The sequence below is a fragment of the Cervus elaphus genome, chromosome 29 (assembly GCF_910594005.1).
Source record: "Cervus elaphus chromosome 29, mCerEla1.1, whole genome shotgun sequence".
Taxonomy (NCBI): domain Eukaryota; kingdom Metazoa; phylum Chordata; class Mammalia; order Artiodactyla; family Cervidae; genus Cervus; species Cervus elaphus.
In genome coordinates, this window is record NC_057843.1 from 60,576,508 (window position 1) to 60,589,500 (window position 12,993).

At 52.5% G+C, this 12,993-nt stretch overlaps 1 protein-coding gene across 1 annotated transcript in view; it reads right to left on the reverse strand.

The window, feature by feature from the left end:
• The window catches only part of GABBR2 (gamma-aminobutyric acid type B receptor subunit 2), a 359,033-nt gene that overhangs the window by 66,758 nt on the left and 279,282 nt on the right, over positions 1 to 12,993 (reverse strand). Inside the window, exon 11 of the mRNA XM_043890615.1 lies at positions 11,862 to 11,994. Within this exon, the coding sequence (XP_043746550.1) occupies positions 11,862 to 11,994 (133 nt within the window). The remainder of the gene's footprint in view (positions 1 to 11,861; positions 11,995 to 12,993) is intronic.

Below are 12,993 nucleotides of genomic sequence, written 5' to 3' on the forward strand. Positions count from 1 at the left end.
ACAGAAGTTCCAGTCCTTGCTTTCTCACTTACTATGTGAACCTGCGCAGGTCACATGACCTCTGTGAGCCTCAGTTTCCTCATCTGTGAAGTGGGGGCAACTAACGTATCTGATTTCGTGGGGTGGTTGTGTGGATGAGATGAAGGAAGGTGTGTAAAGGACTGAGGTTCTTAATCAAGACTTGGCTTCCGTCCATGTATTCCTTATCACTGCTGACAGGACCACGGCACGAGCCTCCTGCTCCTCGGCTCAACCGCTGCCTGTCCATCAAACACCCCCCAAGAGGAGCAATCCTCCACAGCAAATCTCAGCAAGTCTCCTTGAGTTTAAGCCCTTTACTGCCCCATTGAGCCCACGGGTTAAACTCCAGATTCTTAGCAGGGTGTGCCCTCCATCACCCACACCCCTCCTGCCACTCCCCACATGGCATTTCACACCCAAGCAATTCATCATCATCCCCATCCGCTTCAACATCCCATACACCACACGGCTCATGCTGCGGGCCTGGCACTGGCTGTTTCCTCCACTCAGAATGCCATCCCCTCTCTCCAAGTTCCTTTGTAAATTCTCATGAGTCCTCCAAAATCCAGATTCACAGGCCACCCCCTCTGAGAAGCCCTCCCAGGTCTTGCAAGGAGGTCACAGCTGCCTCCTCCCCACGACTTCTGTCCTCATGCATGTCTCTGCTGTGGTCACACTGAGATCATGTCCATCTGATGACCTGCCTGCCTCTCCTATGGTATGGTGCAGGGCCTACACTGCCCACCTTTAAATCTCTGGATTCAGCACTGAGGGGGTGACTGGGCTGGGTGGGCTTGCTTAGGAGGTAATGAGATCTGTCACCAAAACTGAGCCAGCACATGAAAGGAGGACCACAGAGGGAACTGGAGCATTGCATGGCAAAGGAGGCTGAGCTTACGGCCTCAGGGGTCCCTTCCTTGCAATGAAGTATCTGTGAGGTAGTGAGCTCCCCATCACTCCATGGATTCAAGCATGCCTTGAAGGACCCCGTGTATAAGGGTGTTACGGGGCATTTCCTGCACTGGGGAAGTTTTATTTGATTTCATCCCATGTGTCTCCCTTCTGGGTGGTTCTATGATGCCAAATAAACTAGAAGGTTCTGCAGGGCTGTAATGATTCTGTTTCTCATTGTTGTTGTTAGTTGCTAAGTCGTGTCTGACTCTTTCGTGACACCAACCCCTGGAGGAGGGCATGGCAACCCACTCCAGTATCCTTGCCGAGAAGAGTCTCGTGGACAGAGGAGCCTGGCGGGCTACAGTCCATCAGGTCGCAGAGAGTCAGACACGACTCTAGACAGCAGGGCACAGACTGCAGCCCGCCGGGCTCCTCCGTCCGTGGGATTTCTCAGCAAGAGCACTGGAGTGGGCTGCCATTTCCTCCTCCAGGGGATCCCCCTGACCCAAGGATCAAACCTGCATCTCCTACACTGGCAGGAGGATCCTTTACCACTGAGCCCCCTGGGAAGCCCCTGTTTCTAATACAAGTCTAAACTGATGTGTCGACATAAGACAAATAGCTACTCCACTCTCTCCCCAAGTCTTAAACATATTTATTCTAATTAAACATAATTATTCTGATGTTAAAGTCTGCCTTTTTCTCTCCTGAGCCATAAAGTTTCCTGGCCCCTCTGAACACAGTGTGATGACAACCATGGGGGAGAGGATGAGGCAAAATGCTCATCTCAGTCTCAACTATGAAGAAGGAAAAAGCAGTGCACATCTCCAGATGGAAAGAAAAGTCCACACCTGAAACAATTCTGTTTAGACGCTCACTCAACTGATTTGGGGAAAGGCCTGCCTGGCAGAGTGAAGGGCTTTCAGTGCTCTCTGGGGACTAGTAGGAAAAGAGACACACAGCCCCTCCCCCAGTTCTGTCCTGCTGATGTCTGGGGGTGGAGGAAGCCGTGTCGGCTGGGTGGATGCTGGGGGGCAGGCGGGGTGGTTAGCTGTTTGCCTGCTGTCCAGAAAGGTTAGAAAAAAGGGCCTTTTGTTTCATTCTGGCCATCCACCCCAGATGATCAATAGTGAGAAGGCAGGCAAGCGAGACCCAGACCATTCAAAAGCCAGCCCCAGACCTCCGTTATCATGAGGTGCTGTAGCCTGGAGCTGAAAGGCTAGGGTTCCGCCTGGGATCTCCAGGGCCTGCCTTGTCTTCCCGGGGAGAGTGTGGGTGCAGGAGAGGTTCGCAGTGCTTCCAAAGGCGGGGTGCCTCTGGAGAGATGCTCCGGAAACAGCTCCAGAAGACTCTGTCTTACCCAGGGTCCTTTAAGTAAGATCTGCATTGAAAATCCTTCCAGAGTTTAGAGTACAGCAAAGACTTTCTGGGCTTCCCCGGCGGCTCGTGGTAAAGAATCCGCCTGCAGGAGATACGGATTCAACCCCTGGGTCGGGAAGGTCCCCTGGAGAAGGAAATGGCAACCCATTCCAGTGTTCTTGCCTGGGAAATCCCACGGACGGAGGAGCCTGGCGCGCTACGGTGCTGCTGCTGCTGTTAAGTCGCTTCAGTCGTGTCCGACTCTGTGTGACCCCATAGACGGCAGCCACCAGGCTCCCCCGTCCCTGGGATTCTCCAGGCAAGAACACTGGAGTGGGTTGCCATTTCCTTCTCCAATGCATGAAAGTGAAAAGGGAACGTGAAGTCGCTCAGTCGTGTCCGACTCTCAGCGACCCCAGGGACTGCAGCCCACCAGGCTCCCCGGTCCGTGGGATTGTCCAGGCAGAGCACTGGAGCGGGCTGCATGGCCTTCTCCGGAGCTTCAGGGCACAGGGTCCCTGAAGGGTCGCATACTACTTAGTGACTAGACAACCACACAGACTTTCTGGGGGAGCAATCCAAGGGCTCATGGCACAAACAAGGGTGTTCTGGGACTCAAGTTAGGGCCAATGGGGTATCTTAGGAGCCCGGGTGCAAATCAGAGAAAGCTGCCCCTCTCTCTGAAAGGAAGAGTTTCCAACAGGAACCCCTCAAGACCCTTTTTGAAAGAGCCCCACCTCCATAAGACCTACCGGCTGAAGAACTCGATCCAGAGAGCAGATCACAGGCTGAACTCAGCGCCTGCCCACTCCTGACACCAACAGCCTGACGCAGTGCACGAACACACAACTGTACTTGGAGGCCACGGCTCAGGCTCTGAGACAGGGAGGAGGCCCTTCTCCCCTCCCCGCACAGCCCTGGCGGTGACTGGAGGCTGGGGAGCTTCCTGGAAGCACAGCGTCCTCGAGCCGGGCAGGGGAGACAGGGGGTGTCGGGGGGTGCTGGGGAAGGGGCCGACGTGCGGCTCCACGCAGCTCTGCGGACTGAAGACGTGGCTGAGTGGGTGCGGGGGCAAGAGCGGAAGGGAGGCAGGCCCCGGGCTGAGCAGCTGCACCTGGTCTCCTGCTGACACGTCAAGATAAGACACCAGCGGGAGCATAGGATCCTGATCAGGGGAAGGACAGTGAACACAACATCTTCATTCTCATGGCCAAGGGGAGGGCCCAGAAGAGGCCCTCACTCGAGGGGAGGGACAAAAGCAGGAGGAGGCACCAGCTCCTAATACATCCTGCCAACCTCCCAGAAACCTTTGTGCTGGAAGCCATCTTGGCTGAGAGATGTGCCTGCCACCAGGTAAGGACCCTGAGTCAGACCAAGCATGAGCACAAGCGTGATGACCGGCCAGAAACAACAGGAAAACTGCCCCCTCCCCGCCCCCCGCCCCCCCATATAAGCAACCGAAGCCGCCCTGTTGCACACAAAACACAGTTCACCCACGTGCTCTGCCACACACACTGGGCTTCCAATAAACACTTTTATCTGTCCACAGTCGTGGTCTCTGCTGAATTCTTTCTTCAAAGAAGACAGACTGAGGTCCGTCTTCCAGCCATTCCACCGCTGGAATGAGAAGGGGAGGTGGATATGCCATCAGGACTGCAGCTGCCAGGGAACTTGTGAGCAGACAGGAGGCATCTTTCGGGACTTCCAGAAATAACTGCAGCCCATTCTGAAGGGGTCTCCTATTTTAAGTCTCCCCTGGTTGCTCCCTCTGCATCTGGCCCTCACTCCCGCACGCCAGCCTGTCTGCATCAGGGTGTAAAACACGCTGAATGGGAGTTATTCGACTACAGCCTCCCATCTGCACTGGGGACTCCCTGCGGGCAGTCACCTGAGTGTCCAGCTCGGGGCCTGCAGAGCCTGGCACACAGTAGGTGCCTGGGAAATACCATCACATCAATGAATGAACTGTAAGACAAGGATTGGGGCTTGCAGTAACCCATGTGAGGGTGTGTGGGATGAGGGGACATCATCTGTACATTTGCTGGAAGGTTTGGGGAGCCCCTGGCACTCTCCTCAGCCCCCTCCTCTGGAAGCCAGAGGTCCAGGGAACTTTTCACAACTAAAGGCCCAGAGCAGATGGGGGTGGGAAGGCTGCGGCCTGCCCAGGGTCCTAATTGGTCGAAACAGACTTTGTTAGCACCAGTCCCTGTAACCACAGCCCTAAGTCGCTCTAAACCAGCCAGGAAAGGCCACCATCAAACCTTGCGGGCATCCCCTGGGCTAGCTTTCCAGCCACCTTCTGAAATCACAAAGCGCTTTACTGTGGCCAGCCACAAAATCATGGGATCACATGCTGAAACAGTCCCCAAACCACATTCTTACATCAGATTCTCTCTCAACTGTCTCAAAGAAAAAAAAAAAATTCTCCAAGCAAAAAAATAATCACAGATATTTATGGTCTTTCACTTGAAAACATCACTAATTCCTATCCCTCTTCAGTTTAATGGGAGGTCAGTTGGGTGTTCCCAGGTAGCCTTGTGAATCAGTTACAAAATCCTAGTATCTCTGGGAGGCTTCCCAGGTGGCGCTAAGTGGTAATGAAACTGCCTGCCAATGCAGGAGACGTGGGGTCAGGAAGATCCTTTGGAGGAGGGCATGGCAACCTATTCAGGTATTCTTGCCTGGAGAATCCCATGAACAGAGGAGCCTGGCAGGGTTACAGTCCATAGGGTCGCACAGAGTTGGACATGCCTGAAGTGACTTCGCACAGCATCTCTAGGGGGCTGGAAGAGGACACTGTGCTTCTGAATCCAGTATCTGTACCCCTCACGATTTCAACCCTTCCCAGCTGCTGCCTATGTAGAGCTCGTCCATACACCTGTGAGAGGGTGGACGGCTGAAAGCGTGCTCCAGGACCCAGAACCCAGCGTTCTGTCCTGTGACGGGATGGATGGCCCTGCTTCTGAGATTCCGAGGTGGAGGTCTATGATCCCCTTTCCTCCTCCCACTGATCCTCACGGGACAAGGTTTCTGGTGCTTCCATTGTCTTGCATCACTGGTTTCCAACAGACAAACTCAATAATAAAGCATGGTTTCTAATCTTGACCGCGCTACTCCCACTGTGGTCTGTGGATGCAGCAGCAGCACCCCAGAGCTCATTTGAGCTGCAGCGTCTCCGTCCACCACAGACCTAACAGTCACCTGAATTCCCCAAGATCTGCAGGTGATTTACATGCCCTTTGAGCAGCGCTGTCTGTGCAGACAGAAGTTAGGATGGTGGTTACTCTGGGGAGAAGGGTGCAGACAGTAGCTGGAATGGGGTAGGAAGGGCTTCTGGGAATAAGGGCCTGTTTGTTGATGTAGATTCACAGTTGAATCCAGTTTGTGAAAACTCACTGAGCTATACACTTATGAAATGTGCATGTGTGTATTTACTTTAATAAAAGGTTAAACAATAAAGGAGTCGGGATTCTCAGCAAGTGGAGGTAGCTGGGAGGTAAAGCAGCGCTGCACTCCTCCGCGCGGCTGAACTGGCTCCTGCAATGACTGGGGACTCACGTCCAAGAACGTGCCCTTGGAGGTCTCACGAGCATCATTCTCCCCTCCCAACAGCCTGCCTCGAGGCCTCTCTCTGCACTCAAGGTGGCAGACGCACAGCAGCTGGGCTTTGACTTAGGCAGCCCCGAGTCTGTCCCTGACCCAGATTGAGCAGAGCAAGATGGAAAGATGGAGGTTTTGCCATGGACGCACCGACACCAAATCGATCGGCATCAGCCTCGGTTTTCCAGCCTCTTCTTCATCCCAAGTTTGCTCTGTTCTATTGGTAACTCTCTTAGAGGCGTCCAGAGGTAAACACAGTGGTCCAGACACAGTCTCATCACTCATTCACAATGATGGTGACTAGCACTTACTCAGTCTCATGTGACAGGCACGAAGTCCTGTCTCTTTAAACTAGGTTTAAACTATCTAGGTTAAACTATCTCGTTTAACCCTCACAATCCTATGAGAACGCCCATTTCACAGAGGAGTCAACTAAAGCTCAGGGATGTTAAGTAACTTCAAGTCACAGAGCAGGGAGGTAGCAGAGTTAGGATTTGAATGCAAGCAGTCTAACGGAAATTCTCTTATACACCAGGCACTATGATATTACTTTGGGGATGTATAAAAAAATAAATGAATAAATACACTAAAACAACTGAATTATACACCTTAACGGGGTGAATTTTACAGTATGTGAATGATTGTCAGTCTCTGTATCTATGTGGAATACCATATCTATGGATTCAAACAACAGGGAACAAACTGAAAACATTTTTTAAAAAAAGTTCTAGAAAGTTCCAAAAAGCAAAACTTGAATTTGCCACATCGGCAACTCTTTACATAGCATTTACATTGGATTTACAACTATTTACATAGCATTTGCATTGTATTAGGTATTATAAGTAACCTAGAAACGATTTAAAGTACATGGGAGGACTGCATGGGTTATATTCAAATATTACACCATTTTACATAAGAGACTTGGACAACCTCACATTTTGGTATCTGTGGGGGTTCCTGGAACCAGTCCCCAGTGAATACTGAGGGATGACTGTGTACCCCAAGTTTAAAAAATCTGAATGGACAAATATTTTGGTTGGGATACATGTTGCTCACATCTCTAAGAATTTACTTGACCTGTTTCTCCTGGCATGAACCAGCTAACGAAAAAATCAAAATATTTCTTTAAAAAAATGAAGGAAATGTCCCAGACATCTCTGTATTCTGAGAGGGCTGGTTCCATATCTCAGCCCTGCCACCCAGCCACGCATTAGAGCTTCGGTTTTCTCCCTTACGAAGCAGGGACAGGGAGCCTTCCATGCAGGTGGCCGTGGGACCTGAAGGAGGGGCTGCACCTGGCGGCCGGCCCGAGGTGAATCACAGCGGAGAGAGCTCGTTTATGAGGGCACGAGCTTGGGGGGCGCAGGGCACCGCTGAGCGCCTCCACGCCCGGGAACACTCTGGGCGCCCCTGTGGCTGTGGAGACCCGCCCGTGACCGAGGCTGCCTGGGTGGTCTTGCCCTGGCCTGCAGAGTCCTTCCTCACCCCCCACACTGTGCTGGGCTTTCTGCCCGGGACCCCACGAGGGAGGCAGCACCTTGTCTCTGCCCCACCTGCCCTGCTCAGGCTCTGGGCTGCCAGGGGCTGGGTTTCGGAGCTGCGTAAGCGAGCGTGAGGGCTCACCATCCCCCTGGCGCCGGGGCCCTGGCCCACACCCAGCGCTGTCCTCACAGGTAGCCCTGTGCCCACCGGGGCCACGTTGCTATGGCGACTCCACTACCCACACAGTGTCCAGGGAGACAGCCCGGTGTAGCTGGAGCTGTTAGCAAGACTTGCTGAAACTAGGCTGGGAAGAGGCCAGGAAGGGTCAGAGGGAACGGGGGGTGGATCTGAGTGTAACTGCTTCCCTAGCTCTGCGTGTGTGTGTCTGTATGCACGCGCGCACGTGTGTGGACGCGTGCTCACACGTGCACTCAGCCCACGGCCCTTCTGAGCAGAGGCACCGCCCCGTGACCGTCACAGGTCGCCTCCTGAGCTGGTGTTCACTGTCTATCTCCGTGTTTAGCTCCTATGCTGAAAACTCAAAGGGGATCGCGTGGCAGTCGTATGGCAGCAGAACAGAGTGAAGGGAGACCTCTGCAGCCCCACGTCTGAGGCTGCTTCCTGGGCCACCCTGTCTCTTGTCCTCCAAGATTCCCTGCAGAACACAGAGCGGACGCCAGGAGGCTGTGCCTGACGGGGAGCATGACGCCCCCTTCTTCCTGCTTGCCTTGTGCCCCAGGTGGCTTCTCTGAATCGTCCCATGAAGGCCACACCACAGTCTTGCCTGGGGCTTCGCAGGTGGCACTAGTGGTAAAGAACCTGTCTGCCAATGCAGAAGACAGAAGAGGCGCGGGTTCGATCCTTGGGTCAGGACGATACCCTGGAGGAGGGCACGGCAACCCACTCCAGTATTCCTGCCTGGAGAATCCCATGGACAGAGGCGCCTGGTGGGCTACAGTCCGTGGCGTCATAAAGAGTCGGACACGAGTGAAGTGACTCAGCATGCATAGGGGTGACACAGTCGTGCATGGGGGTTTATTGTGCTCATTTTACAGACGACAAAGCTGAGGCTCAGAGGGGCTAAGTCACTCCCACAGTCTGGAGGCAGCATGTGTATGAGATAGGGGTGAAGCTCAGGCTGTTGAAGACCTGTGCTCTCCGCACTAGGGGGCCCTGCTCCACCTCCGTCTCCCCACTTGGTGGGAGTTTACTGGGGCTGTCTGCCAGGTTCAGAAGGAACGCAATCCAAGGCACCACATGAAATAAAGAGCCAACCCCCCTGGAACAGCAAGTGGAGGACCACTCAAATCATACCCACTGAGACGGGCACTTAGGCTTTAAATTCAAGAGCAACATTGCGGATTATTAGATAAGTGACCCTGGTGCTAACCACGTACACACTGGTGCTGACCCAGTTCAACCCACAGTAGTTATGCCTTTCCCCCACAGTCACGAATGTGGGCGCCCCCTTGCAGAGCCTCTGAAGCAGCCCTGACTGCAAACAAAGGAATCCTTGGGGGACTTCCCTGGTGGTCTAGAGGCTAAGACTCTGTGCTCCCAATGCAGGGGGCCAGGGTTCAATCCCTGGTCAGGGAACTTGATCCCACATGCTGCAGCTAAGGCTGGGAACAGCCAAAAAAGAAGAAAAAAAAAAAAAAAAAAAAATGGACTTCCCTGGTGGCCCAGTGGTTAAGAATCTGCCTTGCAATGCAGAGGATGTGGGTTCAACCCCTGGTTGGGGAAGTAAGATCCTACATGCCCCAGGGCAAGGAAGTCCATGTACTATGAGGAGCAACAAAAAAAAGAGCCCATGTGTTGCAAGCAAGACCCTACACAGCCAAATAAATAAATTAAAAAAAAAAAAAAAAAAAGTAGGAATCCTTGGGGTGGGGAGGACAGGCCCTAACATCTTCAGAGCCCTCATGCGCCAGCTAATGCTTATTTGTAAAGCGCTTTATGCTTTATTCATGCCGCCTTGCCAGGCTTCCCAGGATAGCCTTCCCCTCACACAAGTGAGCGTGACTCCCAGGACGGACGTCAGGCTTCATTAAAAGAAGGCACCCGGGTGTGCAGGATGTCCTCAGCCAGGCTCCCTCGTCTGCGTCACCCGGTGTCTGAAATTTGGGGCACACGGCAGGGAGCAGGCGTGCCCTGACAGCCTTTGGCTCGTGAGGCTGCAGGAGCTCCGCTCTGGGAGGGATTGGCTCCCCGAGGGCTGGGACTCAGAGCTCGGCACCAAAGACTGGACCTCAGGCCAGCAGCTGTGTTCCCGGGGGGCAGGTGCCAGGGACAAGGAGGCGGGAGGGACCAAGCGGAGCTCTGCCCCCCGATTCTCAGCTAGGAGATGGAGGCGGGCCCCGCGGCGCTCAGGGAGTCACTGCAAGAAGCGTGAACGAGAAGACACCAGGCTGGCCCCAGCACCATTTTCATTATTGCCGTCGTCACGGTCTCCTCAAGCGAGGGCCGGGCGTCCACAGGGACAGAGGGGAGCGAAATACTCTCCTCGTTCAGCTTTTTCAGGGTGCCTGGGGAACAGCCCCTTCCTCAGGCCTCCCTGCTGCCCAGGAAAAGCGGCCACAGACACACGCGGTGCCCATGAGCCCACAAGGCTGCAGAGGCACGCGGAGGCAGAAATGAAGGGGGACCTCATGCGCTTCACAGCATCCCCAGAGAGCAAGACACAACCTGCAGTCACCATCCTCGTGTCAGGGGTCACACGTCCGAGGGGGCAAACCACAACCCACAGCCACGAGGCCTTCCAGCAGGCTGACGCCAGGCATGTGGGGGTGCGGTGACTCCGGACTTCACCTCCTTAGCCCCCAGAAGGGCAGAGTGAAACGGAGGCAGAATAAAAAACTCTGAGCGGGAGGCCCGAACCAGGTGAGCTCTGGAGCACGCGGGGTCTGAGGGCCCTCCAGGTCCACCCCAGAGAGGAAGGCTGCCTGAGCCGCCCAGGGAGCCCCAGGGTACTGGGGACTTGACTGTGGACTTGTCAAGGGGAACCTTTCAAAGTACGTGTTGCAGGGACATCTCACTAGCCAGACAATTCATGCTGAAGTTACTGGTGGTCAACAGAGTCAGTCCAGTGTCATCATCTGCAGGAATCAGGGGAACATCATCACGGGCTCCGGGGCCCTCCCTCCGGTCCACGGGCTGTCCCAGAGTCTCGGGACCCACTGCGGTCCTGAAAGTCCAAGGTGTGGCTGGTGACCTGCCGCACATTTGGGGGGGTCCTCCTTTTGTTTATCCCTCGATGGCAACCTATACTTCATAATCATCTGGTAGTGGGCCACACTGGGACCACAGAACAGCGATCATAATCTCTTAATGAAAGGGACTGCGTCTCCCAAAATGGACCTAGATTGCTCTCAACACCTTAAAGGAAAATAACCTTAATACAAGAGTTGCTTTTGGGTTAATCTGGTCAACCCTGATCCTTTGCCCGTCCCTTCCAGCTAATACCGGCAGAGTATTAGATGAACTACTGCATTAGGGACAATAGAGAGACCCAAACGTCTAACCCAGTTTTGAAATATCACCGTAAAGTCCAGAAATAAATCCCAGCTGGTCATCCTCATCTTAAAAGGTCACCAAAGATACTTTCAACTGAGAGTTCTACACAATTGCTAAAAAAATTAATTTAAAAACAAAACTAACAACAACAACGACTAGGCATCAACATTTTTAAAACAGGTTAATTTTCAAAACAACATTGCTAAAATACAGTAAATAAATTACACTGTTTTGGGCTTCCTTAAATTTATGCATTCTCAATGGGAGTGATGGTAGTTCCCAAGGGGGACAACACTGGTTCTTGAATGTGAATAAATATTACTCTTTTATGTAGAAAGTATACGGTTGCAAAGAGTAGGGCACGACGCAAGCATAAATGTATATATGTACAGCACACAAACAGACATACAGCATATCTTTGGAATTTAAATTTCAAGAATGGAAAATCAGAAAAAAGTCTAAAGAGGTTTCTTAGAGGGGCAGTTAGCAAAAAAAAAAGGGGGGGGTTGAGAAACAGTGCTATTAAAAAGAGGATAAGGATCATGATCTTTTCTGCACAACTCGAAGTCATCCATGCAGACATCTCTCCTTACAGTCTGTGATGGCTGTTGAGGTTGATGGGCAGAAGTGTTCCTTCTTACGTGGCTCTGACCCTGACTCCAGGCACAATGCTTTTCTGGGGAGGGGGTGATTTTTCTCCCTTGCTTTTCAAGATTACCCAGTCAATCTTAGTGGGCTGTCTTCTAGCAATGGCCTGTTAAATCCATGATCTTAATTTTACAAGCACTACTTAATTTTATAAGCAATATTCTGTTCTGGTCCGAAAGCTACACCATGCTTGCCCTGTTGAACTACCTGAACGGCTGAACAAGTTGTCTGCCACCTGTTCATGCATTTTCATGCAGTTCTGGGTTGTATCTGTGTTTCTGGTGATCGTGGCCACCAAAGAAAAGCTTATATCACAAACCACTAGAACATGCGGAATGACTTACGGTGCAAAGGGTTTCGAAAGTCTTTTCAGAGACAAAGGACCCATCAAGGCCAAAGAGAAAGATGGATGCATAGGAAAGCATTCCTCCCAGGATGATAAGGTTGTTCATATACGGACTCGACATCTTTATCAGCCTGACGAGAGAAAGAGATAACTACAGTTAACAGAACTGCTAATGTAGCTATTCCTTCAGCAAATATTTTCTGAATGTGCATCTTGTCACCAAGACTAGAGGGGGAGAGAAAAATGGAAGCCCTGGTTTCGTCCACCGCCCCCTCCCCAAGGCGCTGCCACCTCCAAGGGGCTCGTCTGCCCCTCACTACAGGACCCAATGCTATCGATTTCTGGGTGTTGATTTTCCTGTCTTCTCGGTCAAGTTCACCTATCAGTTCTCTGGGGATAGCTTGTAGTGTTGGCTTCTTCAACCATTAATTTTTAGTTTACACAAAGACATTAAGTCAAAATTTTTTTGGGGGAGCAGGGCGCTGGGTCTGGGAAGACAGCCAAATCTAGAGAATTCTGAGTTCAGCAACCTGTCACGATGTTGGGCTGTACCACACTCTCCCGTGCTGAGTGGACCAGATCTAGGAGGCATACAGGTGAGAATCCAGGGCTGCTCAGAGCTGTGGTCATCGGGCGGTGAGCCAGCATTACTGGGGCTGCCTGAAGCTCACACCGTCCAGAGCACAGACAGGGCCACCGCACAGCGCCTCTCAGCACCAGGTGATGAGACGGATGATGGAGTCCCCAGCCCAGCTCTCCCCGTCTTCAGCAGGCTGTTAAACCATCAGACGGCTGCCATTTACCCTCAGAGGTGCCTGGCTCCCCCAACGCCTGTTCAGAATGTCCTGGACTTTCAGGTGCCCCCATGGTCCAGGTGATCTTTTGCAGGCTGCAATTATAATCAGTTGTTCCCTGAGCATTTCTTTTGCATTCTGCAGTTCTGTTTATCCTTCCACACTTAAATGCAGCGTCAAAGTACTAATAGTCGAGAGATAAAAGACCGACTATCAATTGTGGACCCCCCATGGGCTTTTGAATTAGGAGCCCTAAGTCCAGCAAGCGCCTGTGTAACCCCTCAAGGCACACCCCCAGCAGTCCAATTAGCGCACTGAGTTTCCTCTCCTATAAAA